Below are 23,561 nucleotides of genomic sequence, written 5' to 3'. Positions count from 1 at the left end.
GATTGTGCAACTCCCGGATACCGTAAAAGTGCTTTGGGTGTGCCAAACGTCACAACGTAACTGGGTGGCTATAAACGTTCACTACAGGTATCTCCGAAAGTGTCTGTTGGATTGGCACGAATCGAGACTGGGATTTGTCACTCCATGTAACGGAGAGGTATCCCTGGGCCCACTCGGTAGGACATCATCATAATGTGCACAATGTGATCAAGGAGTTGATCATGGGATGATGTGTTACGGAACGAGTAAAGAGACTTGCCGGTAACGAGATTGAACAAGGTATCGGGATACCGATGATCGAATCTCGGGCAAGTATCGTACCGATGGACAAAGGGAATTGTATACGGGATTGATTGAATCCTTGACATCGTGGTTCCTCCGATGAGATCATCGTGGAGCATGTGGGAGCCAACATGGGTATCCAGATCCCACTGTTGGTTATTGACCGGAGAGTTGTCTCGGACATGTCTGCATGACTCCCGAGCCCGTAGGGTCTACACACTTAAGGTTCGATGACGCTAGGGTTATAGGGAATAGATATACGTGGTTACCGAATGTTGTTCAGAGTCCCGGATGAGATCCCGGACGTCACGAGGAGTTCCGGAATGGTCCGGAGGTAAAGATTTATATATGGGAAGTCATCATATGGTCACCGGAATAATTCGGGGGTTACCGGTATTGTGCCGGGACCACTCGAGGGGTTCCGGGGGTCCACCGGGAGGGTCCACCTGCCCCGAAGGGCCCTATGGGTTGTGTGTGGAGAGGGACCAGCCCCTTAGTGGGCTGGGCGCCTCCCCCCCAGGGCCATGCGCCTAGGGTTTGGGGAACCCTAAAGGGGGGGTGCCCCCCTTGCCTTGGGGGCAAGGTAACCCCCCTGGCCGGCGCCCCCTCCTCAGATTGGATCTGAGGGGGCCGGCCCCCCTCTCCCTTGCCCCTATATATATGTGGGGGTGGGAGGGCAGCTGCACCCAAGTTCTGGCGCAGCCCTCCCCCTCTCCCAAGTTCTCCTCTTCTCCCACGGTGCTTGGCGAACCCTACAGGATTGCCACGCTCCTCCTTCACCACCATGCCGTCGTGCTGCTGCTTGATGGAGTCTTCCCCAACCTCTCCTTCTCCCCTTGCTGGATCAAGGCGTAGGAGACGTCACCGGGATGCACGTGTGTTGAACGCGGAGGCGCCGTGGTTTCGCGCTTAGATCAGAATCAACCGCGATCTGAATCGCTACGAGTACGACTCCTTCATGTGCGTTCTTGCAACGCTTCCGCTTAGCGATCTACAAGGGTATGTAGATGCACTCTCCTTCCCCTTGTTGCTAGATTACTCCATAGATTGATCTTGATGATGCGTAGAAAATTTTAAATTTCTGCTACGATCCCCAACAGTGGCATCATGAGCTAGGTCTATGCGTAGTTTCTATGCACGAGTAGAACACAAAGCAGTTGTGGGCGTCGATTTTGTCAATTTACTTGCCGTTACTAGTCTTATCTTGATTTGGCGGCATCGTGGGATGAAGCGGCCCGGACCGACCTTACACGTACTCTTACGTGAGACTGGTTCCACCGACTGACATGCACTAGTTGCATAAGGTGGCTAGCGGGTGTCTGTCTCTCCCACTTTAGTCGGATTAGATTCGATGAAAAGGGTCCTTATGAAGGGTAAATACAAATTGGCATATCACGTTGTGGTTTTGGCGTAGGTAAGAAACGTTCTTGCTAGAAACCTATAGCAGCCACGTAAAAACTTGCAACAACAATTAGAGGACATCTAACTTGTTTTTGCAGCATATGCCTTGTGATGTGATATGGCCAAAAGGATGTGATGAATGATATATGTGATGTATGAGATTGATCATGTTCTTGTAATAGGAATCACGACTTGCATGTCGATGAGTATGACAACCGGCAGGAGCCATAGGAGTTGTCTTTATTTATTTATGACCTGCATGTCAACATAAACGTCATGTAATTACTTTACTTTATTGCTAAAGCGTTAGCCATAGTAGTAGAAGTAATGGATGACGAGACAACTTTAAGAAGACACGATGATGGAGATCATGGTGTCATGCCGGTGACAACGATGATCATGGAGCCCCGAAGATGGAGATCAAAAGGAGCAAAATGATATTGGCCATATCATGTCACTATTTGATTGCATGTGATGTTTATCATGTTTTACATCTTATTTGCTTAGAACGACAGTAGCTTAAATAAGATGATCCCTCACTAAAATTTCAAGAAAAGTGTTCCCCCCTAACTGTGCACCGTTGCGAAGGTTCGTCGTTTCGAAGCACCACGTGATGATCGGGTGTGATAGATTCTAATGTTCGAATACAACGGGTGTTGACGAGCCTAGCATGTACAGACATGGCCTCGGGACACATGCGAAACACTTAGGTTGACTTGATGAGCCTAGCATGTATAGACATGGCCTCGGAACACAGAAGATCGAAAGGTCGAACATGAGTCGTATAGAAGATACGATCAACATGAGATGTTCACCGTTGATGACTAGTCCGTCTCACGTGATGATCGGACACGGCCTAGTCGATTCGGATCATGTTTCACTTAGATGACTAGAGGGATGTCTATCTGAGTGGGAGTTCATTAAATAATTTGATTAGATGAACCCAATTATCATGAACATAGTCTAAATTGTCTTCGCAAATATTTTGTAGATAAATAGCTCACGTTGTAGCTCCTTGTTTCAATACGTTCCTAGAGAAAGATTAAGTTGAAAGATATTGTAAGCAATGATGCGGACTAGGTCCGTAGTCCGAGGAGTGTCCTCACTGCTACACAGAAGGCTTACGTCTTTGATGCACCGCTCGATGTGCAAACCCCTACAACGTCGTCTGTGGATGGTGTGAACACCTGACAGACACATCCTGATGACTACATGATAGTTTAGTGCACCATACTTTACGGCTTAGAATCGGGATTCCAATGACGTTTTGAATGCCATAGAACATATGAGATGTTCCAAGAGCTGAAATTGGGATTTCAGGCTCATGCCCGTGTTGAGAGGTGTGAGACCTCTGCAAGTTCTTTTGCCAACAAGATGGAGGAGAATAGCTCAGCTAATGAGCATGTGCTCAGAATGTCTGGGTGCTACAATCACTTAAATCAAGTGGGAGTTAAACTTCCAGATAAGATAGTGATTGATAGAGTTCTCTAGCCACTATCACTAAGCTACTAGATCTTCGTGATGAACTATGACATGCAAGGGATGGAATTGATCCCGGAGCTGTTCGCGGTGCTTAAGACCGCAAAAGGTAGAAATCAAGAAGGAGCATCAAGTGTTGATGGTTTAACAAGACCACTAGTTTCAAGAAGGGCAAGGGCTAGAAGGGAAACCTCATGGATGGCAAACCAGTTGCCGCTCCAGTGAAGGAACCCAAGGTTGAACCCAAACCCGAGACTAAGTGCTTCTATTGTAAGGGGAACTGTCACTGGTAGCAGAATTACCCCAAATGCATGGTAGATAAGAAGGCTGGCAACTTCAAAGTATATACGTGTTATTAATGTGTACCTCACTAGTACTCCTGGTAGCACCTGGGTATTGGATACCGGTCCAGTTACTATTATTGGTGACTTGAAGCAAAAGCTACGGACTAAACAGAGACTGGCTAAGGGCGAGGTGACAATGTGTGTTGGAAGTGTTTCCAAAGTTGATGAGATCACCATCGCACGCTCCATCTGCCTTCGGGATTAGTATTGAACCTAGATAAATGTTATCAGGTGTCTACGTTGAGCATGAATATGATTAGATCACGTTCATTGCAATACGGTCATTCATTTAAGTTAGAGAATAATGGTTATTCTGTTTACATGAATGATACCTTTCATGGTCATGCACCCTATGTGAATGGTTCATTGAATCTCGGTCGTGGTAATACACATGTTCACGCCAAAAGATGTAGAGTTAATAATGATAGTACCACTTTCTCGTGGCACTGCCGCTTAGGTCATATTGGCGTAAGATGCATGAAGAAACTCCATGTCGATGGATGTTTGGAGTCACTTGATTTTGAATCACTTGACACATGCGAGCCATGCCTCATGGGCAGGATGACTAAGAACCCGTTTTCAGGTACAATGAAACGGGCAAGTGACTTGTTGGAAATCATGCATGCTGATACGTGTGATCCAATGAGAATTGAAGCGTGCAGTGGATATCGCTATTTTCTCATCTTCACTGACGATTTGGGTAGATATAGGTATATTTACTTAATGAGGCACAAGTCTCAAACGTTTGAAAAGTTCAAGCGATTTCAGAGTGAAGTTAAGAATCATCATAACAAGAAGATCATGTTCCCATGATCTGATAAAAAAAGGGATTTTATGAGTTATGAGTTTGGCAAACACTTAAGACATTGTGGAATTGTTTCACAGTTGAAGCCACCTGGAACACCACTAGGTTATGGTGTGTCCGGACGTCGTAATCGAACCTTATGAGATATGGTACAATCTATGATGTCTCTTACTGATCTACCATTTTCATTTTGAGGTTATGCGTTAGAGACAGCTGCATTCACTTTAGATAGGACACCATCTAAGTCCATTGAGACGACGTCGTATGAACATTGGTTTGGCAAGAAACCAAAGTTGTCGTTTCTTAATGTTTGGGGCTGCGATGCTTAAGGCTTCAGCCGAAGAAGCTCGAACCCAAAGCGGAAAAACACATCTTCATAGGATACCCAAAGGTGACAGTAGGGTATACCTTCTATCTCAGATCCGAGGGCAAATTGTTTGTCGCTAAGAACGGGTCCTTTCTCAAGAAGGAGTTTCCCTCGAAAGAATTGAGTGGGAGGAAGATAGAACTTGATGAGGTTGTCAAACCTTTACTTCAACCAGAGAGTGATGCAACACAGAAAGATGTTTTCTGTGGCGCCTACGTCTGTTGAATAGGAAGTTAATGATAGTGATCATGAAGCTTCGGATCAAGTTGCTATCGAACCTCGTAGGTCGACAAGGATATGTACTACTCCTAAGTGGTACGGTAATCCTATCTTAGATATCATGTTGTTAGACAACAATGAACCTACGAGCTATGGAGAAGCGATGGTGGGCCCGTATTCTGACAAATGGTTAGAAGCCATGAAATCCGAGATAGGATCCATATATCAGAACAAAGTATGGACTTTGGTGGACTTGCCCGATGATCGGCAAGCCATTGAGATAAATGGATCTTTAAGAAGAAGACAGACGTGGGCGGTAATGTTACCGTCTATGAAGCTCGACTTGTGGGAAAGAGTCTTTTCACAAGTTCAAGGAGTTGACTACAATGAGAATTTCTCACCCGTAGCGATGCTTAAGTCCGTCGGAATCATGTTAGCATTAGCTGTATTTTTCGATTATGAAACCTGACAGATGGATGTCAAAAACAAGTTTTCTTACCAGTTTTCATAACAAAGAGTTGTATGTGGTACAATCAAAGTTTTGTCGATCCTAAGGATGCTAAAAGGTATGCTGGCTCCAGCGATCCTTCTATGGACTAGAGCAAGCATCTCGGAGTCAGAATATATGCTTTGATGGAGTGATCAAAGCTTTTAGGTTTATACAATGTTTGCTAGAAACTTGTATTTACAAGAAAGTGAGTGGGAGCACTACAACATTTCTGATAAGTATATGTGGATGACATATTGTTGATCCGAAATAATGTAGAATTTCTGGAAAGCATAAACAGTTGTTTGAAGAGTGTTTTTCAAAGGAAGACCTGGATAAAGCTGCTTACATATTGGGCATCAAGATCTATAGAGATAGATCAAGACGCCCGATGGTGCTTTCAAAGAACGCACACCTTGACATGTTTTTGAAGGAGTTCAAAATAGATCAGACAAAGAAGGGGTTCTTACCTGAGTTGTAAGGTGTGAAGTTGAGTAAGACTCAAAGCTTGACCACGGCAGAAGAAAGAGGAAGGACGAAGGTCGTCCCCTATGCTTTTGTCATAGGCTCTATACAGTATGCCATGCTGAGTACCGCACCTGATGTGTGCCTTGCCACATGTCTGGCAAGAGGGTACAAAGGTGATCTAGGAGTGGATCACCGGATAGCGGTCAAAAATTATCCGTAGAGGATTAAGGAAATGTTTCTCGGTTATGGAGATGATAAAGAGTTCGACGTAAAGAGTTACATCGATGCAAGCTTAACACCTATCCGGATAGCTCTGAGTAGAGATACCGGATACGTATAATGGAGCAACAATTTGGAATAGCTCCAAGTGGAACGTGGTAGCAGCATCTACGATATGACATAAAGTTTTGCGAAATACATAGGGATCTGAATATGGCAAGACCCGTTGACAACAACCTCTCTCACAAGCATAACATGATCAAACCCAGAACTCATTGAGTGTTAATCACATAGTGATGTGAACTAGATTATTGAGTCTAGTAAACTCTTTGGATGTTGGTCACATGGCGATGTGACCTGTGAGTGTTAATCACATGGCGATGTGAACTAGATTATTGACTCTAGTGCAAGTGGGAGACTGTTGGAAATATGCCCTAGAGGCAATAATAAATTGGTTATTATTATATTTCCTTGTTCATGATAATCGTTTATTATCCATGCTAGAATTGTATTGATAGGAAACTCAGATACATGTGTGGATACATAGACAACACCATGTCCCTAGTAAGCCTCTAGTTGACTAGCTCGTTGATCAATAGATGGTTACGGTTTCCTAACCATGGACATTGGATGTCGTTGATAACGGGATCACATCATTAGGAGAATGATGTGATGGACAAGACCCAATCCTAAGCCTAGCACAAGATCGTGTAGTTCGTTTGCTAAAGCTTTTCTAATGTCAAGTATCATTTCCTTAGACCATGAGATTGTGCAACTCCTGGATATCGTAGAAGTGCTTTGGGTGTGCCAAACGTCACAACGTAACTGGGTGGCTATAAAGGTTCACTACAGGTATCTCCGAAAGTGTCTGTTGGGTTGGCACGAATCGAGACTGGGATTTGTCACTCCGTGTAACGGAGAGGTATCTCTGGGCCCACTCGGTAGGACATCATCATAATGTGCACAATGTGATCAAGGAGTTGATCACGGGATGATGTGTTACGGAACGAGTAAAGAGACTTGCCGGTAACGAGATTGAACAAGGTATCAGGATACCGACGATCGAATCTCGGGCAAGTATCGTACCGATGGACAAAGGGAATTGTATACGGGATTGATTGAATCCTTGACATCGTGGTTCATCCGATGAGATCATCGTGGAGCATGTAGGAGCCAACATGGGTATCCAGATCCTGTTGTTGGTTATTGACCGGAGAGTTGTCTCGGCCATGTCTGCATGACTCCCGAGCCCGTAGGGTCTACACACTTAAGGTTCGATGATGCTAGGGTTATAGGGAATAGATATACGCGGTTACCTAATGTTGTTTGGAGTCCCGGATGAGATCCCGGACGTCACGAGGAGTTCCAGAATGGTCCGGAGGTAAAGATTTATATATGGGAAGTCATCATACGGTCACCGGAATAATTCGGGGGTTACCAGCATTGTACCGGGACCACTGGAGGGGTTCCGGGGGTCCACCGGGAGGGTCCACCTGCCCCGGAGGGCCCTATGGGCTGTGTGTGGAGAGGGACCAGCCCCTTAGTGGGCTGGGCGCCTCCCCCCCTAGGGCCCATGTGCCTAGGGTTTGGGGGAACCCTAAAGGGGGGCGCCCCCCTTGCCTTGGGGGGCAAGGTAACCCCCCTGGCCGCCGCCCCCTCCTCAAATTGGATCTGAGGGGGTCGGCCCCCCTCTCCCTAGCCCCTATATATATGTGGGGGTGGGAGGGCAGCCACACCCAAGTTCTGGCGCAGCCCTCCCCCTCTCCCAAGTTCTCCTCTTCTCCCGCGGTGCTTGGCGAAGCCCTGCAGGATTGCCACGCTCCTCCTTCACCACCATGCCGTCGTGTTGCTGCTTGATGGAGTCTTCCCCAACCTCTCCTTCTCCCCTTGCTGGATCAAGGCGTAGGAGACGTCACCGGGCTACACGTGTGTTGAACACGGAGGCGTCGTGGTTCGGCGCTTAGATCGGAATCAACCGCGATCTGAATCGCTACGAGTACGACTCCTTCATCCGCGTTCTTGAAACACTTCCGCTTAGCGATCTACAAGGGTATGTAGATGCACTCTCCTTCCCCTCGTTGCTAGATTACTCCATAGATTGATCTTGGTGATGCGTAGAAAATTTTAAATTTCTGCTACGATCCCCAACATAAAGTTGAGTCATCTATTTCAGAACGGAGGGAGTACCTTTTTTCATTTCTTTGCTGCCCCTATCTGCCACCTAGGCCAAAACTAAGTTGGCGCCAAAACTCCATGAGTTGCCGCCAAACCACAACTTTCATTCCTCTTTTCGCGCACGAGATAGACAGATTTGAGCCGTTGATTATTTTGGACGGTGGCAGATCGGTCGTAACCAAACAGCACGGCGCTGAATAAACCCTCGGCGGTTCCCAAACATCCATTTGTTCCCCAATTCCCCTACCAAATCGAGATGGAGGCGGCGGCCTCAGCTGCCGTGGCGGTGGCCAAGGAGGCGGCGCTGGCCGCGTCTGCCGCGGCATCGGCGGCAGAGAAGGAGGCGGCAGTGGCGGCCGTGACTGCTAGCCGCCTCAGCTGCTGCGGTGACTGCTAAGGAGGCGGCGTTGGCCGCGTCTGCTGCGGCATCGGCTGCTGTGAAGGAGGCGGAGGTGGTGGCTGTGACTGCGTCGGAGGCAGCGGCGACTGCGAAGGAGGCGGCGGTGGCAGCTTCGGCTGCTGCGTCAAATGCGAAGGAGGCAGCGGCTGTGGCGGCGACTACAGGGGAGGTGGCGGCGGCCGCCGCCGCCACTGCGATGGCGGCAATGCAGGCTTCCAAGAAGCTTAAGTTCCACCTTATCTGCGACCAAGATTCACCGGGGAGTGGCAGCTGCGATGATGTTGATGCGGGGAGTGTCGATCTCGGTAATGATGTTGATGGGGGGAGCGTCGATCTCAGCGATGATGTTGATGGGAGGAGCGTCGATCCCATAGATGATGTTGATGTGGGGATCGTCGATCTCATTAATAATGTTGATGGGGGAAGCGTCGATCTCAGCGATGACGTTGACGAGGGGAGCGTTGATCTCATCAGCTATTTTGATTTGGGGAGTGCCGATCACATCAGCCGCCTCCCCGACGCCGTCCTCGGCAGCATCCTCTCTCTTCTCCCCACCAAAGAAGGCGCCCGCACACAAATCATCTCCCGCCGGTGGCGTCCTCTCTGGCGTTCTGCTCCTCTGAACCTTGTAGTGGACTACAAGAACATTAACTTGGTTCCAAAGATCCTCTCTGAGCATCGTGGCCCCGCACGCCGCTTCTCAGTCGAGGATTGTTACGTCGAAGGCAGGCTTCGTTCTTATACCCGGAGTATCTATGTAGAAGACTGTTATGATAAGATCGAAAGCTGGCTTAGTTCCGCTGCCCTGGACAACCTAGAGGAGTTGGAGCTCACCCCCGAGTTCTCATACGGCTACCTGGGGGAGTTGTACCTGCTGCAATCGTCCACATACCGCTTCTCATCCACGCTCCGCGTGGCCAAATTCCACTGCTGCCATTTCCCCAACTTAATTGTGCAGCTGTCCCTGAAGTTTCCGTGCCTCAAGCAACTCACCCTGCGAAAGGTCACCATCTCGTAGGACCCTCTCCACAGCTTGCTCTTTGGCTGCACTGCCTTGGAAAGCCTTGAGCTGAAGGAAAACATGGGCACTGGTCGCCTCTGCATCATCTCCCAAACTCTTAAGAGTTTAGGCTTTTGCGCTGACTCAAGGGGTGCTGGTCTCTTTTTGCAAGAGTTAGTCATCAAGGATGCCCCATGCCTTGAGAGATTACTACCACTAAATCCAAAGGGTGGCACAGCGAGCATACGGATAATCTCGGCACCTAAACTGGAGATATTGGGTATGCTGTCTGAAGACACATATGAATTCCACCTTGGGAGCTCAGTTTTTCAGGTAGCAGCACCTTTCATCAATTGCATTTGACATTCTTATGTGCATGCTACTGTTCTTATATTTGCACTTTGTTCTGCAGAAAATGATTGTTGTCAATTTAACAACCAAAATGCACACCATGAGGGTTTTGGTTCTCAGCCCTTCTAGCCCTAAGCTGGACGCGGTGGTTAACCTCCTCAAGTGCTTCCCTTGCTTGGAGAGGTTGTATGTCATTGTGAGTATAAAACATAGTTGCTTGCTTTAAATGTCACTATAAGCATTTGGTCGACGTGCAATCTAGCCAACTATTGTATTGCTAACCTATTGGTATTTTTCCCCCTCATTATCTCCAGTTCCAGTCAGGGGAGGGTATGAAGAATGTCTGGAAGTATGACCCATTTGACCCACTTGAATGTCTTGAGCTTCATCTCAAAAAAGTGGTGTTGAAGAATTATGACGGCATCAGAGATTCATCTATCAACTTTGCCAAGTTCTTTGTTCTTAATGCAAAAGTGTTGAAGGAAATGAAAATCACATTGCCTTACCACCGCCAGCATGGATGGGTTGCTAATCAATCCAGCCTGCTATGAGTCAGAAATAGAGCTTCTCGAGATGCTCGAATTGAGATGAGATGTGGCACTAAAGATGATTTCACACACAACAAGCATACCCATGACGTGTCAATGGACGACCCCTTTGACTTGCCCTACAGAGGATGCTATACGTGTAAAGAGAAGGGTCTAGGAGATGGTGTATACCAAATTTAATTAGAACTTGGGCTGCCAAGACCATCAATGGGTGGTGCTAGTCAGTAAGCCTCCAATCCTTTCTCGGGTGTAGTTGATGCCCATCTTGAAAATTGACTTGCCTTCTTTTGAAACCCAAGCTTATATTTCTAGCCTATATGTTGTCCCAGCCTTCTGATGTTGTAGGAAAGGATGTGGATCTATTTGACGTATCAATGGAATGCTTTGTGGCCTACTCGGGATTGTACCAGGACAAAGGGGGTGGTGTCTAAGCTCAGGCTTCAAATCCAAACTCGCGTAATGTATTTTATGTTCTATTGCTGTTTGGCCTTTTACTGTAAGCTGGTTGGACCAGCAGTTACTATATTTATGTATGGTACAACTTGCTTTAGTTAAAAAGGATGGCCTCCATGCCTTTTGTTTCAAGTTCTTCCTTTGCGATTCATGAATGCATACAAATGGAATGTTTGCAACCTTGTTTCTGCTAGTTCCAGCGAATACTGCATCTTTGGTTCATAGAAGTTGTTCTTTACACGCAATTGTTATTTGTTATCTTACATTTATTATAACTTACTTCATTCTTTCAAATAATAGCATGTGGGATTGAATGCTGATTCTTTTTTGGTATACCTTTGATGAGTATTTTGCTGACCTTGTTCCCACATGAACTGTGAAAGTTGGGAAGAAGTGCTACTCGGTTTATCAAATCATTATTTCTCTACTATCCTGTGATGTTGTGTATGCATCAGCAGCATGTTGATATAAAGAACTGGAGTTGATATAAATAGAATTGCAGAAGCTGAATGTGGCAAGATTTTTGTGCTCAGTGGATTTGAGTTCTGAAAATTCTGACACAATTTTGTGGATGTAGCAATTTCGCCCAAGTTATATACGTCTGTCTTATATTTAGTTTACAGAGGAAGTAGAACAGAAAAATAGCAACCCACTGTATATTGTACCATCAAATACGTATTAAGTATGCCATTTTGCCATTATTTCAACAAAGTGCCTGAGAGTAATTCCTTTTGCATGCCTTTAATTGTTACCATGGATCAATTGGCTTAATTTCTGATGAAGTCCAGTCATTTGACACCACAGCATCAAAGGATTGCACGAGCGTTTCAAGATGGAGAATCGATATTATGTCCACATGGCCTCTTCCAATTGGTTGCGCCCCTCTCTGGTGGCTGCACTTTACACGTAAGCACAGCAAGCAGAGGTGGCATGCTAAGACACAATCACAGAAACGAATTGTCCAATCAGAGGATAACAAGAGATAGGCCCATCCATCCAACAAAGGCGTCACTGCCAGCAAGGCCCGTCAGTCTCCTGCACTATTTAAACTCCAATGCAGCTCTCTGTTTTCCACACAACACAGCTTAGAAGCACAAGACAAGCAACCAAATCTTCTTCAGGGTTCTCTGCAACTGCAATGGCGTCATCCACCATGGCACTCTCCTCCCCGGCCCTTGCCGCGAAGCAGGCCAAGATTGCCTCCTCCAATGTGTTTGGCGAGGGCCGCATCACGATGCGCAAGACGGCGGCCAAGGCCAAGCCCGCCGCTTCCAGCAGCCCGTGGTACGGCCCGGATCGTGTCCTCTATCTCGGCCCGCTGTCCGGTGATGCGCCATCCTACCTCACCGGCGAGTTCCCCGGGGACTACGGCTGGGACACTGCTGGGCTCTCCGCTGACCCCGAGACGTTCGCGAAGAACAGGGAGCTTGAGGTGATCCACTGCCGGTGGGCCATGCTTGGCGCTCTTGGCTGCGTCTTCCCGGAGCTCCTCGCTCGCAACGGCGTCAAGTTCGGTGAGGCCGTGTGGTTCAAAGCTGGTTCTCAGATCTTCAGCGAGGGTGGGTTGGACTACCTCGGCAACCCCAGCCTCGTCCACGCGCAGAGCATCCTCGCCATCTGGGCCTGCCAGGTCGTGCTCATGGGCGCCGTCGAGGGGTACCGCGTTGCCGGTGGCCCGCTCGGTGAGATCGTCGATCCCCTCTACCCCGGCGGTAGCTTCGACCCCCTTGGGTTGGCTGATGACCCTGAGGCATTTGCGGAGCTCAAGGTGAAGGAGATCAAGAATGGACGGCTCGCCATGTTCTCCATGTTTGGCTTCTTCGTCCAGGCCATCGTCACCGGCAAGGGTCCCCTTGAGAACCTTGCCGACCACCTCGCCGATCCCGTCAACAACAACGCCTGGGCATTCGCCACCAACTTCGTCCCCGGCAAGTGAATATGAGGCGATGCCCTGTGGGACTTGGGATGCATGGAACAAACATGGGTTGTGTGAAACAAAACAACCGCTACCGCGGCTTGTTTTTTCACCTGTACGATTATTCGTCCGATGAGGACATGTAACAGTATTTGATTGTTTTATCAAACAAGAATGATGGTAAACTTCCAAAAGAAAAAAACTTGCAAGATGACTGTCTGGAAGATTACTGAAATTCTCTGAAACAAATGCACAGTAGGGGAGTTCAGGGTTGCAAGAGCAGCCAAGGACTACGAAAGAAGAAGAAGAAGAAGAAGAAGAAGAAGAAGAAAGAAAACAAACGAGCGTGCTATTTCAATGGAAAATCAAGTAGCTGTACAACTTTAAGGCCACAAGTGAGCTCATGGTTTAAGTCATTACAAGTGACAGGTACTCCCTCCGTCTCAAAATGTAAGACCATTTTTGACACTTGTGGTCTTACATTTTGGTACGGAGGGAGTACTTCACAAGGAGTAGGCAGACCTGATTACGTGGTAGTGGATTTGAACCCAGAAGCACGAGCTGTCCTCTTATCTCAGCTGTTTTGTACAGTATATTGCATACCTGATAAGATGATTTTTATCCTCCTGAGAACTAGCCTTTTAATGCAGCAAACATGTCTCAGAAAACTTCAGTTATGCATATCAATACTTTTGAAATACAATGACCTGCACAAACACTTCATCTGACGGAAGTACTGAGAACAATAAAAAGCTTTGCTCAATTGCATCATGTCCTCAAAAAATTATTCTTGTTAAAAATGTTAAATAAATCAAGCTATCAAGGTGCTTCTCCTTCCTTGCATCTAGCATGTTCTTCCTCCCGTTCTATCTGGAATAATTTCTACTGTCCCTGCTATTCAGACATTGTATCACTTGGCGTGTCTAGGCGTTTCTTTTTGGTTCCTTCTTCTTATTTTCAAACTATATAAGATCTCAGAAAATTTAAGCGACAGCCACTAGTTTCAAAGTCAATGCAGATTCTTCCCTCCTTTTCATTGATCACACATATGCCACCATTTCATTAGTCTCATTTACACAATTGCCATCCCGTGCCGTTACAATAATTGTTTTGATAATGTAATAAAAGTGGGAAAAAATATCATCGCATGTACATATGGGAATGTGGACCTGCCTATTTTTCATGAGTAGTGATGAAATTTGAGGGGCTAAAAATCATCTCTTCAATTGTTACTTTCCTGTGAAGCCCTGTCTCTCAGGCAATTACTACCATAATTCAAAAGCATTCTGTGATACCATAGGCATACCCGCCCCGGCTATCTCAGGTGACCATCAGCATGGTTGTGTTTACAATATCTGAAGAGTGATCTTGGAGGCTGTATTCTAGCACCAGCCTGAACTTCCTGATGACACAAGCCCATGCTGATCTCAGGCAGTTCAGCAAGAAAAAAAAAAATCAAACTCACTTTTCTTTGTGGTAGTGATGACTGTTGGGGAAATTGAAGGCAGTTTTTAGAGTGCAATGATTAGGTTACAGCAAACAGTTTCAAACATTTGTACATAAATCCACAACAGTTTCATGCCATTTGACAACCCATATCCTTGGATGTTCGTAGAAACGCTGTCTGAATTAGATCAATTCAAATGGAGCAAAGCAGGGAGGTCAGATGATCCCAACCATGCAATGAACCAGATCAACTTCGAAGACATGCTAACTAAATGAAAATACACCTACATTACTTCCTAACGATACACTCACAAACATACTGGGCCACTACCATCAGCGCCTTTGCATTGCACCCCTAATACAGAAAACATCTACCATTAGTACCACCAAATCACCAGTCTTTGCTCCCTATGATGCAGAAAACATCTTCCATTAGTATCACCAAGGCCTTCTCCCCCCGATACGCCTCGCGAGCTGTATGTCCTTTTGCACTGCAGGGGCAAAAAAAGGTCAGGTGAACAGAAACATGCTAATGTATACATGTATTTTCTGCATACATAGTTCCAATTTGTTCAGGAGCATCCTTTTAAAGATACATATGAAGTCATACCTAACTGAAAATATTTATTTGTTATTAGAATAGAAACAGCAACCTTGATGATAATAATTCTAGTGACACTTATCTGTCTCGGTAAAACAGTACCCAAGCTTTAAGAGGAAATAAAACATATCTTGGAAATAAAGTTCTGATTTCATGCTATGTTTATATCCTCGAGGTAAGTAACAAACAGGGTAATCAACCCTGAATTTCCTGCTACAGTAACCAGATTTTATATCTAAAATGCATCATTAGAAAACTCTGGCCCATTCACAAGTGGCAAGCTATAATTGTTTTCCCGCAAAAAAAGCCATAATTGTTAGCATATCTGCTGTTTGTTTTGTGACATGTTCACCGAGAACAAAAAATACGAGAAGCTGCTGAGATATGATAACTGTGGATCTTCTAATCATTAATAATCATTGAATTTTTGCAGCTTGAAACAACATCGAAACTAGATAACACATCAAATAAAAGCAAAGATGATCCTGAAATTGAAATGCTTTTATGACTGCCATGTTTCCTTTTGCATAATATTGTAAAGGAAAGGAAGTGTTCATTCAGTGATAACTTACTGATGGTAACACGCTTAGCATGGATGGCACATAGATTTGCCTTTTCAAATACATCGACTATGTGATACTCTGCAGCCTGCAGAGGGAAAGGAAAAGAAAATCATGTGCAAACTCAAAGCAAATATACAGGACAGTGACTGAAAGCACAATTAGGACATTCAACTTATTTGATAGGCCACATATGGAATGTAGTCAACTCTATGTTAATTTTGCTAGTTATGCAGAAGAAATTATTTCTGGCAAGAGGCGACTTGTGTTAGTGTACTTACCATGCACTAGCAATCTTGTATAGTTCTATAAAAGCACTTGTGTCGTTGTACTGGATAGTGGATACAGATAAATCCTTGGGCGTTCAGATACATAACCATCACATGATAAAATTCAATTTTTTTTGGACTACCTCTTCCTCACTTCTCAGTCACACCCTTAAGCAAAATGTAATATGAACAATAGTTCAGTTTTGCGTGCGTGGCATGATTATGTTGCAAGACACAGTGACAGTGTATATCTTAGACCAAACAACGAGAAGCACCGAACTATGGCACAAAGACATTTGATTTTGGTTTTGAGTTACCAGCCACCAAAGAACAATCATGGTGCTAAACAAATGTATCAACTGCATGAACACCGGAGCATTCAGATTCAGGAACTATGCATTATGGTGATAAATTTATCAGTCTCACAATTCTCAGAACTATTGCAGTTGCTGGTTTCTTTAATGGGAACCATCAGGCCTAATAGTACACGGCAGGTTTCGGCATTGACCATTGACCGACCTCCTGCAACGAGAAGAGCGCCTGAGGAGTCCAGTGGTTCATCTCGCCCTTCGTCAAGTCGTCGGTGATCTCCTTAACCTGCAAATTTACCATCAGCACAGGACGAGCACCTGTCTCCGCATACTGAATCTCGAATCGGTGATACAGGTACAAATCGGAGGACGGGACGGGCAGAGGGGGGCACGGGTACGGGGTACCCAACCCACACTCACCAGGCGGACGAAGGGCGCGAAGGGGATGAGCGGCCCGGTGGACTTCTGGTACTTCCTGACCTCCCGCAGCGCCACCGTGCCCGGCCGGAACCGGTACGCCCGCTTCTTCTTCTTCTCCGGCTGCGGCTCCGGCGGTACCTGGCGCAGCGCCGGCGGCGGCCTCCAGCGCGGGGAGAGCTCGAAGCGGAGCCGCTTCTTCGTCTCCGTCGTCGCCGCCGTCGCCGCCACCGCGTGCTTCGTGCGACCCATCGCCGCGGGGAAAGTGTGGGTGAGTTGGGTGGTGTGCACTGAGCAGTAGTACCACTGCTTGTGCTACTGAGCAGGAGTATTACAGTAACTTTATCACGGGAGTGTAGCGCGCCTAGGAAACTGAACTGGCTCGAGGCCAAGGGGACTCGCAACCGTCACCGTCCAATGCGTGGCATAAATGTAAAATGAGTCGTTCTAGAGGGGGAAAATGTGCATGGTAGTATGGCATAAGGCTAGTCATAGTAGCAGACCGGGCTGGAGAGTGGGTCCACCACGAAAAGGAAACGCTAAGGCGGTAGGGGGCGATCGCGAGGCGATTGCGCTCCTACGCTAGGGTTAGGGTTTCGCTACTCGGGGGTGGTGTGCATCTGGCAGCGGAGAGGGAGGCGACGGCGCATCCCTAGACGCGGGCCAAGAACGGATTCTCCCTGCTGTGGGCTGCTGCTCATGGCTGGGACTGCGGATGATAAGGCGACGGCGGCGGGGAAGAAGAATAACCCGAATACATCTAAGGCGGCGGCGGCCACTCCAGCGACTGGGAGGTCAAAGACGGCTACACCAATGAAGACGGCGGCGGCAACGCCGACGGCGCACAAAGGGGATGGCCTAAATAACAGAGAAGAATCAAAATCCCCGTTGGAGTGCAAGACCCCGGATCCGACGTCGAGCTTGTCTGCAAGATTGGGAGGCATGGTTCTTATGGATAAAGAAGCTGAGGGTTTCATCTTTGAAGATCAGGAGACAGAGATGCCTAAGAGTTCGAGATGGTCTGCGGTGGGGAAGGCTTGTACCACTCGTCCGATGAACAAGACAGCACTAGAAAAAGCTATGACTCAGGCGTGGGGGCTGCATAAAGAAGCTCAGTTCAGGGACATGGGCTCAAATATTTTTGTGGTACACTTTGGAAGTGAGGGAGACTACAGACATGTTATGAACAATGGGCCTTGGCAGTTTGATTTTAGTGTTCTGATCATGAAGGAAAAATGAGACCCTCGGAGATGGTGTTTGACAGAGTCGATATGTGGGTTAGGGTGACGGATCTTCCACCGGATAAGAGGACAGAGGTGTTTGGGAAAGCTTTGGGCAATTGGTTGGGAGAAGTCGTGAGAGTTGATGTGGACAAGGATGGAGTTGCAAGGGGAAACCAGTTACGAGTTCGAGCAAAAATTGATGTTTATGAACCGCTAGTCCGAGGCTTTACTTTGAAGAGATCTAAAGATGATAAGGTGGGCACATGGTTTGACTTCTACTATGAGAAAGTCCCCCACTTCTGCTTCGATTGTGGGCGACTAGTGCACAAGGGGGGTGTTTGCGAGCCCCTTGATGACTCCTCGCTCCAATGGGGAGGATGGCTGCGGGCATCCCCCGGAAGGAATACAGGAAAGGAGGGATCTAAGGGAGGGGTAGCAAGTAGCAGCAACAGTTGGAATAGCTCACAGAATGACGGTACAAGACCAAGGCACCGAGATGAGCAAGGTCGCGTGAGGGATATTCCAACCAAGAGAAATCTAAACACTGAATTCTCTCAATCAGCTGAAAACCGCACTGGCGGACAGAGTAAGCCGAGAGATGCAGAGGTGAATAGCCCTAGACGCGATAAAACGAGGAGTGGTGCTGGACGTAAGCAGGATCTGAGGGGCAGTCTGGAGATGAAAAGAGAACAGAATCTGAGGGACAAGCTGATTGATAGAAATCGGGGAAGGGAGAGAGAGTCTGAACGTGGAGCTTCCTGGGAGATGAAGGGAAAAGGATCTGCTGATGTGAAGAATGGGGGGCGCCATGAAGGTGGGTATACGAGGGTAGAGCAGCATGGGAGGTCAGAAGGTTATGGACAACAGGAAAGAAGGAGGGGCTACTACGTGCGTAAACCAAGGCAAAGCTCGGCTTATGAGTATAGGGAGATCCAGAGAGAGCGAGAAGTGCATGAAAGCAGGAAGCGAGGGCCGAGACATATGTGGGTAGCCAAGGGGGAGTCGGACAGGCCGGCAGGACAAGATGTTTTCATTCGCGATATACGGCATAAAACGTCGACAGTGTTTGACCGCATCTCAGTTAACAGCGATAGATCGGCGGACCCTGAGGATCGGGGCCGCCGGGAGCAATGAATGTTTTAGCCTAGAACTGTCGAGGACTGGGGTTGGACTCGACAGTGGGCGAACTGAGAGACCTGATTCGGTCCCACAACCCAGCGGTGGTCTTTTTATCTGAAACAAAGAAGAAATCGAGGGCTATGGAGAAACTAAGATGGAGTCTGGGGTTTTCTTGTGGTGTGGCGGTGGACTGTCAAGGACAAAGTGATGGGCTAGCGATGTGGTGGAGAGAGCATTTAAAGGTTACTGTGAGGCCATGGAGCCAGTACTTTGTGGATGCGGAAGTGGTCTGGGAAGGAAAAACCTGTAGAATCACTGGATTCTACGGTGAACCGGACGTGGAGCATAGAAAAAAAATCTTGGGATGCAATCCGATACCTGAAACGACAGGATGCACTTCCATGGTTGTGTGTCGGGGATTTCAATGAAGCGCTATTACAAACCGAACAGAAGGGGGGAAACCAATGAAGCTTTCTGCAGATGGAAGGTTTTCGCGACTGCCTGGCCGACTGCGGCCTTGCAGACTTGGGTTTTTTAGGCTATCCCTACACGTGGGATAACAAAAGACAAGGTGATGAAAATATTCAGGTCCGTCTCGACCGGGGAACATGCAATGATGATTTTCTAGCACTATTCCCGCACACTCACGTCCAACACATAATTACCGAGGAGTCGGACCATGTCACTTTGGTGGTTCACATTCTGGAGACGGCTCCAGAACGGGGACACCATGGTGCACGACAATTCAGATTTGAGGAGGCATGGTTAAGGCATGAAAGCTATGATTCCATGGTAGCCGAGAAGTGGTTGGAAGCGGACGATGGAGAAACGGGGCTGTCGGCCACCTGCGGCAGGCTAGGAAAGCTTACGGCGAGCATGCAAGAGTGGGGGCGTGTGGTGTTTGGCTCCATCCGCCAGCAAATCAAGCAGCTAAAGGTACAGCTAGAAGATGCAAGATTCAGAGCGTTACGAACTGGGTATACTACGGAGGTGAGGGACATAGAAGAACAACTTCGGGAAGTTTACGCTCGTGAAGAAATAATGCAGCGACAAAGATCCAGGGTTGACTGGTTAGCTGCAGGGGACATGAATACAAAATACTTCCAAGGAAGAGCATCACATAGGAAGCGAAAAAACACGGTAAGGGCACTGATACGGGAGGATGGTTCGAAGTGCATGGCAGATGAGGAAATGCGCGAGATGGCGGCAAAGTTCTATGAAATTTTTTTCACCTCAGAGGGGTCGGTAGGAGTGCAGGAACTGCTTGATAATATACCAGCTGCTGTTACAAATGATATGAACCAGAAACTAGTGGCACCGATTGCAGACGAGGAGATAGAGAAAGCTTTGTTCCAGATGGGGCCTACGAAAGCTCCAGATCCCGATGGCCTCCCTGCCCTATTTTATCAGTGACACTGGTCGCTTGTAAAAACAGAGGTTTGCACGGTGGTCCGGGAGTTTCTTGCAGGACGAGCAGCACCGGACGCGTTTAATGCAACTGTCATCGTTATGATCCCGAAAGTTAACTCACCGGAGTTACTTTCACAATTTCGCCCAATTAGCCTGTGTAATGTTTTATACAAAATTGCAGCGAAGGTGTTGGCGAATAGACTAAAGGTTATTCTACCGATACTTATTTCTGAGGAACAAAGCGCTTTCGTGCCAGGGCGGCTAATTACTGATAATGTATTTGTGGCTTATGAGTGTGTGCATGCAATCAGGAAAAGGAAAAGGAAGAAACCCTTATGTGCGGTAAAGCTGGATATGATGAAGGCATATGATAGGGTGGAGTGAAGTTTTTTGGAGCAAATGTTGGGACGATTTGGTTTTAATACAGCTTGGATCAGCATGGTCATGAGGTGCGTGACGTCGGCAAGTTTTATGGTGAAGTTAAACGGGGGGTTGTCCAGGTGGTTCACTCCCTCTCGTGGGCTAAGGCAAGGAGATCCATTGTCGCCGTACTTATTCCTTTTCTGCGTGGAAGGCTTCTCTGCACTCTTGAAGAAGGCCGAAGATGACAAGCTTATTAAAGGTGTGTCATTTGGAGGCACTGGCCCGCAAGTGACACATCTCCTATTTGCAGATGATAGCATTGTCTTTCTTTAGGGTTCTGTTGATAACTTTCAGGCATTGAAGAATATCCTGGGTAGATACGAGGAAGCGTCGGGGCAAAAGGTTAACCTTCAGAAATCGTCAATATTCTTTGGTAAGGGATGCCAACAGGAGTTGAAGAATTCTCTCAAAGAAACTGTTGGTATTGAATCTGAGGCGTTAAGTGAGAGGTATTTGGGCCTCCCGACAGTGGTTGGTAGGGCAAAAGATGGAACATTCAAATATGTGGTAGAGAGTTCGAAGAAAAAAGTTACTGGATGGAAGGGCCAAGGGCTGTCAAAGAAAGCACGGGAAGTTCTAGTGAAATCCAGGCTGCAAGCAACTCCAGCATTTACCATGAGCTGTTTTCACCTCACAAAGAAGATGTGCCAGAACTTGACATCTATCTCCTCAAAATTCTGGTGGGGGCGGTAAATGGTGAACGCAAAGTGCATTGGATAGCCTGGGACAAAATGTGTGCAGCGAAGCGTGATGGTGGCATGGGATTCAGAGATCCCGAGGCTTTCAACCAAGCATGGCGACTGTTGAGAGTCCCCTCTTCGCTATGTGCTCGCGTCCTAAAAGCTAGATATTATAGTGAAGGGGGAATCATGAATGCAACATGTCCAGATGGTGGCTCATACACGTTCAGGAGTATTCTTCATGGGAGAGATCTCCTCAGAGCCGGCTTGGTGTGGCGAGTTGGAGACGGCTCCACCATTAATATACACCATGATCAATGGATTCCGAGGGGTGGCAGCTTGACACCACTGGGTGCCGAGTATGTCCCGGGAGTCACAAAGGTGAGCCATTTGCTTGATAACTCGGGCACAAGGTGGAACGAACAGGTAGTGGACTTGATGTTCTCTCAGGATAATGCGACTGACATCAAATAGATTACAATTGGAGGTCCTGGTACTGATGATTATCTAGCTTGGAACTTCACCAAAGATGGATACTTCATGGTGAGGTCAGCGTATCATCTTCGAGTGACGATGAATCAGGCGAGGACGGGAAGACAGGAGTCATCTTCTATGGTTCAGCGCCACAAATGTTGGATGGCAATGTGGGATACCTCAGCCCCGGGCAAAGCGAAGATCCATATGTGGCGGTTGCTGAGGAATGGGCTTGCTGTTGGACATGAGTTACAGCGAAGAAGGATAAAAGCGGGTGTGTTTTGTGCGGCTTGTGGACGTGATGAGACGATCTATCACGGGTTTTGGGGATGCCCACATTCGGTTCTCTATTGGAAAAAGCTGCAGTCAGAAAAGGGAATTTCGGTGGCGATCCCACCGTGTGAGTTTGATTCTCATAGTGCAATTTCTCAGTGGCTTCTTGATTGGTTTGCACAGGCAGAAGGGGAGGAGCGAGCCGTGATGATCCAATCCATCTATGCTCTTTGGCTAGCTCAAAATGAGGCGAGGGACGGCAAACGAATCGAGGATCCACATGAAATAATGAACCGGGTAGTAAGGCTTGTGGAGGAGTGGAAGGGGATACATGACAAACCGGTACCTCCTCGCCAACCAAATTTACGAGTGAAGTGGGAGGCACCCGAGGAGGGATGGATCAAGGTGAACGCTGATGGAGCTTTTTCCCAAGTTCGTGGAAAGGGAGGTGCGGGTGTCGTTATGAGAGATCACAATGGGGCTTTTATAGCTGCAGCATGTGAGGTCTTCGATCATGTGGCTTGCCCAGAGAAGACGGAGGCGCTAGCATGTCGACAAGCTATCTCCCTTGCTATGCAAGCGCAAGTGCAGAATCTACATGTTGAACTGGATAACAGGCAGTTGTGGCGGCGATCAACAGAAGGGAAGAAGATCTCTCAAGCTTGGGGCCATGCATTCAGGAGATCAAGAATATGCTAAACCACTTCATGCAGGTAAAGGTCACGTGGACCAAGCGTGATGCTAATGGAGCTGCGGATAAGCTAGCAAAAGTAGGATTAGGTGATGGGAGGTGTAATGTGTGGTGGACGGTGCCACCTGATTGTATCCTTCATACGATCTCAGAAGAGATTCCTAGCTATACTTGAGTAATAAAGCGACATTGATCCTAAAAAAAAAAAAGGAGTAACTTAGCTAATAACATAGCGCACTTCAATTTTTTTGCTTATGTGGCAAGTAATTAATGAGATGTGGTAACATAATATGTTACTGTAACATAGCGTTTTCCAAGATAAGATAAGTCTATAAGCTAATAAATAAAGACATCTAAGATACTATTATTATGTTATTTTGCATTATGAAGGTAGTAACTTAGGCTAGTGTCATATGCATGACACTAGTCTAAGTTACTCTTCATTATGACCAGCCTAAACCTGAGGGGGGAAATGGCAATTGCAAAAAAAATATGTATGGTAACCAGTGCATCGGTGTCAATTTTCAAATCCTGCCAAAAAAAGATGGGGCATGCTACGCGTCCGCCGGCTGATCTTTTTAAAAGATCGGCCGGGTCGCTAGCCGCCAGACCTGACATCATCAAGTGGCTGACGGACACCCTAGCTTTTGTAATATAGATTATGTTGCATAATTTTTCGCAACAGAAATCATGTTGCTCAAACGTGTGTAGAATTTTTCCGTGACAGAGTTTATGTTACAGAATATTTTCT

The 23,561-nt window shown here is 47.0% G+C and overlaps 3 protein-coding genes and 1 pseudogene across 3 annotated transcripts; 3 read left to right on the top strand and 1 right to left on the bottom strand.

Moving 5' to 3' along the window:
* Positions 1–8,502: 8,502 nt before the first annotated feature.
* LOC125527110 (uncharacterized) lies at positions 8,503–9,767 on the top strand (annotated as a pseudogene).
* A 2,287-nt stretch (positions 9,768–12,054) lies between these two features.
* On the top strand, positions 12,055–13,124 carry LOC125527112 (chlorophyll a-b binding protein 2, chloroplastic). The gene has a single exon (XM_048691681.2). The coding sequence runs from the start codon at positions 12,137–12,139 to the stop codon at positions 12,932–12,934; it is 798 nt and encodes a 265-aa protein (XP_048547638.1). The 5' UTR covers positions 12,055–12,136; the 3' UTR covers positions 12,935–13,124.
* A 1,319-nt stretch (positions 13,125–14,443) lies between these two features.
* On the bottom strand, positions 14,444–16,857 carry LOC125527113 (histone H3-like centromeric protein CENH3). Its single transcript, XM_048691682.2, has 4 exons — positions 16,521–16,857; positions 16,309–16,386; positions 15,533–15,608; positions 14,444–14,850 (listed from the first exon to the last, which is right to left on the bottom strand). The coding sequence occupies exons 1-4, from the start codon at positions 16,767–16,769 to the stop codon at positions 14,798–14,800; spliced, it is 456 nt and encodes a 151-aa protein (XP_048547639.1). The 5' UTR covers positions 16,770–16,857; the 3' UTR covers positions 14,444–14,797.
* A 359-nt stretch (positions 16,858–17,216) lies between these two features.
* On the top strand, positions 17,217–18,874 carry LOC147991947 (uncharacterized). Its single transcript, XM_087538881.1, has 2 exons — positions 17,217–17,663; positions 17,732–18,874. The coding sequence occupies exons 1-2, from the start codon at positions 17,217–17,219 to the stop codon at positions 18,872–18,874; spliced, it is 1,590 nt and encodes a 529-aa protein (XP_087395007.1).
* The last annotated feature ends 4,687 nt before the right edge of the window (positions 18,875–23,561 follow it).

The sequence above is a fragment of the Triticum urartu genome, chromosome 1A, assembly GCF_056163025.1.
Source record: "Triticum urartu cultivar PI428250 chromosome 1A, HENAU_Tu73, whole genome shotgun sequence".
NCBI lineage: Eukaryota > Viridiplantae > Streptophyta > Magnoliopsida > Poales > Poaceae > Triticum > Triticum urartu.
This window is presented reverse-complemented; position numbering and strand designations above follow the sequence as displayed.